Consider the following 3,372-nt stretch of genomic DNA (forward strand, 5'->3'; position numbering starts at 1 on the left):
ATGTAAATTGTGTTGCCATGCTGCCCTTCAATGCATATCCCATGGTGTCAGTACGTGCAGCCATGTGCACCAGCCTTCCGTTCTTTTCCAGATTCAGATGAAGTGCCCCTTCAGGCAATGAGCTTGGAGAGGCTCCTGCACTGTGCAGCAGGAAGTACAAAATCTTTGTGTACCTTCTGCACACAGAGCACAGGGAGTCCCTGCTGCATGACTACAAGGGGCCAGTTTACAATGTAGATGCCTAGTTGCAGTATGCCAGGACATTAAGTGATGCCATTGGCATCACCTGCTCAGGTTAGCACTGCAGATGCAAGTTTAGTGACATGGAGAAGAAGTGGTTAGGGACAGACAGTTGCAGTTTTATAAGTCATATATTCTGTAGTAGCAGTGTGCTTTTCACCTAACATCTGCATCTGTTATTACCTCCAACTGTCAGGGATAAACCGAGCTATTACTTTATGTTTTCTGTTTTTCAATGGCCAAGGTGAAAGAGACAAATGGAGGACCTGTAACAAGAGCCAAGATAGGGTCTCCAGGCAGTCAGATAAGTATGACATATTGCTGGCAGTTCTGCAGTGTTTCAGTAAAGTGTACCATATATAAGTAATGTGCTGTATTTATTCCTCTCTTTTTTTCCTTTATTTTGCTTTCTCTTTTATTGTTGTTGATTTTTTTCTCCATTTATTTTCTTTTTTATATAGGCTCATCCATGGTGCACAGAGTGGTATGATAATATCCACTTGGCTCTGCATTAGCTACTGTGTCCACAACTGGGACCACAGTGGTCCCCAGGCCTGCCTTACTGATGGTTGATGAAACTGACCCTGCAAAAGGGAAGCAGGAGGGCTTGATGGTGGCTTTCATAGCCACCTCTCGGGGGGGGGGGGTTGAAGGCTCCTCATCTGAGAGTGACATGGGTGGGCCTTCCTGGATCATCTTACAGTTAATCAACAGCCAAATATCTCCAATGACTCAATGAAGTGTCTCCTTTTATGGCTGGATGAGCAATGTGTTTGCCTCTGAGGACAACCAGGCATGTGACTACATCAGGAAGAGTCTGTCTCTTGGACAAGCTGTCAGGGACTCCATACCCCTCCCTTAACTTCATCACTATGTTCGCCTACCTCCTGTGTCATTCCCATCTCCATTTTGTTATCCAGTACTTATCATCACTAATTCCATCCCTTGTCAGTCCATATCTATCCCTTGTTTCTCTCCTTATATGTCATCTCCTTCCCTGTCAGGTTTTGTTGTGTTACATATTAATTTGTGTGCCCCTGTCACCTTCTGTATACCCTTCTTCCACCCTGCTCTTGCCCCTAATTCTTCTTTAAAACAAAACAAAAAAAGGCACCTATTTTCCTAAAAATCAGTCTTCTTCTCCCATCTTTCCCTCTTGCAGTCCTTCCCTGTGTTCCTTTGCTTGTTCTTTCCCATTGCTATGTCCCCCTTTCATTCCCATTTATATACTAAAATTCCTTGACACTTTGCTGTGCCTTGTTGCTCTAAGGCACTTATCTGCATGGATGACTGTGTATAGCACTGGACACATGACTGCCCTACTGCTTCACCTTCACATCATATGGATGCAATACCGAAGTATGTGTAGGAATGTTGTTACTGATATTAATGTGATTGTGATTTGTCCCATCTGGTGCTGCCCACAACATGACAGTGCTATGCCTAACTTTATGCATCACTAATCAGCACCAAGCCACATCACCCTATATAACTCACATTATCAGTGGGTGGTGATGTCAATAATATTTCAAATGCTCCTAATATCCCATGAAATGTTTGACAACATCAGTTTATATAAACTTTTATCGAGTATTTATGGTTTCCAAGCAAGAAATTGTTGTTTTAGGAAACCCGTCAAATAAGCAAAGGTGTCACTATCTGCAAAGAATGGATATTTCTTTAACTAAATGTAAAGTCGTAAGTACAGCCCTATGTGTGAGTATGGTGCATGTCTTGCGCCATTCCTTTTATTTGTAAAACAAGCTAGCTTGGATTTGGCTAGATTTCACTCAAAAAAGAGGGAGGATGGCTCTAAGGTCAAATGTGAAAAATCCCTTTCTTTCTTTAAGCATGAAAGCATAACATGGTTAAATAAATTCTTACCATTCTAACTTTCAGAATCAGATAGGGACCCTTCAGCAGTGTACAATGTACACAGATTTGAGTACTAGGTATTAAATAACAGGAGAAATCCATTTGTAGGTTAGAAGGTTAGACTGTTACCGAATCTGACAGTGTTTGCTTCAGGTAGCTATCATCTAGACAAAATATACTGATACCGTTTTACATCATAACTCTCAACTGGCCCTGGTTTGTCAGAACATCTGTGATTTTGTCCCATACATCTGCCCTGTCCCTCAAATTTGATTTTTCTGGTAAATCACTGAAGATTGCAGTCAGTAATACCAGTCATTACAGTTTCATACTTCTTATTGCTCAAAAAATGCACGTTGATATAAAAACTGCTATTCTATTAAATTTGTAAGTGAATTAGAGCATTTTTGAAAATGCCTCCCTGGATTTGATCCTTTGATTCCTCTTCTTCCTCTGTTATTTTTGGCTTTTACCCAGAATTCCTGACCAACGAAGTTGAGTGATATGTCCTACATTCTACAGTTACCTACTTCATGACCAAAATGATTAGAGATCGCTGAAACCTGTGGACAGCAAACAATGATAAATGAGAATTCTCACTTGATATAACAGGCTAAACACAATGTGCCTAACAAAGTGAGCAAAATGTCAGTGTGAGAAAACAGATCTTTATAGGAACTTTACATTTGTTTAAATATACTGATGGTCATTCAGGTATGGCAAAACATAAAGGATACTTTATGTGTTTAACACGGTTACTTAAAAGCTTTCTAATATACATTCTATGCATTTTAAAAGACATTTGATTAGAATCACAGACATCTCTTAAAATACAGGTTGGTACCATTATATTTTCATGACGGTATTTCACCTGGCAAAATGTTCAACTTCTCAGCAGTTAAAAATGGGAGCTAGGTAGTAAAATGTGTGAGCTGTAATAACTGTTAATTTTAATTGATGCTGAACTGAATGACTGGTTTCTTTCAGAAACAGATTGTAAAATATTAGCACACTACCTACTCAGGTTTTCTTTTTACCTGCTTACAGAAGCCAGACATCCATAAATTACATCGTAAAAGATGATGCATTCTCACTGTCATACATCTCATTTGTCTGTTTAGAGCTGAACACATCAGAAGATAATCTAGAACTACGCCTTACTGTAATATATTTCTTACTCAAGCACCAGAGGTCCTGCAGAATCCTTAGAAAATAGTTTCTAAATCTCACACCTATGAAAGCATAAAGTAAAGGATT

At 39.5% G+C, this 3,372-nt stretch overlaps 1 protein-coding gene across 1 annotated transcript in view; it reads right to left on the minus strand.

Annotated features, from left to right (window-relative positions):
• Positions 1-2,763: 2,763 nt before the first annotated feature.
• Positions 2,764-3,372, minus strand: part of CCR6 (C-C motif chemokine receptor 6) — a 55,380-nt gene continuing 54,771 nt past the window's right edge. The window contains exon 3 of the mRNA XM_044069376.1: positions 2,764-3,372. This exon is cut by the window's right edge and continues 909 nt beyond it. Coding sequence (XP_043925311.1) covers positions 3,181-3,372 — 192 coding nt within the window. The 3' untranslated portion in view covers positions 2,764-3,180.

Source organism: Protopterus annectens, chromosome 1.part0 (genome assembly GCF_019279795.1).
Source record: "Protopterus annectens isolate FY-2018-M chromosome 1.part0, PAN1.0, whole genome shotgun sequence".
NCBI classification, from domain to species: domain Eukaryota; kingdom Metazoa; phylum Chordata; order Ceratodontiformes; family Protopteridae; genus Protopterus; species Protopterus annectens.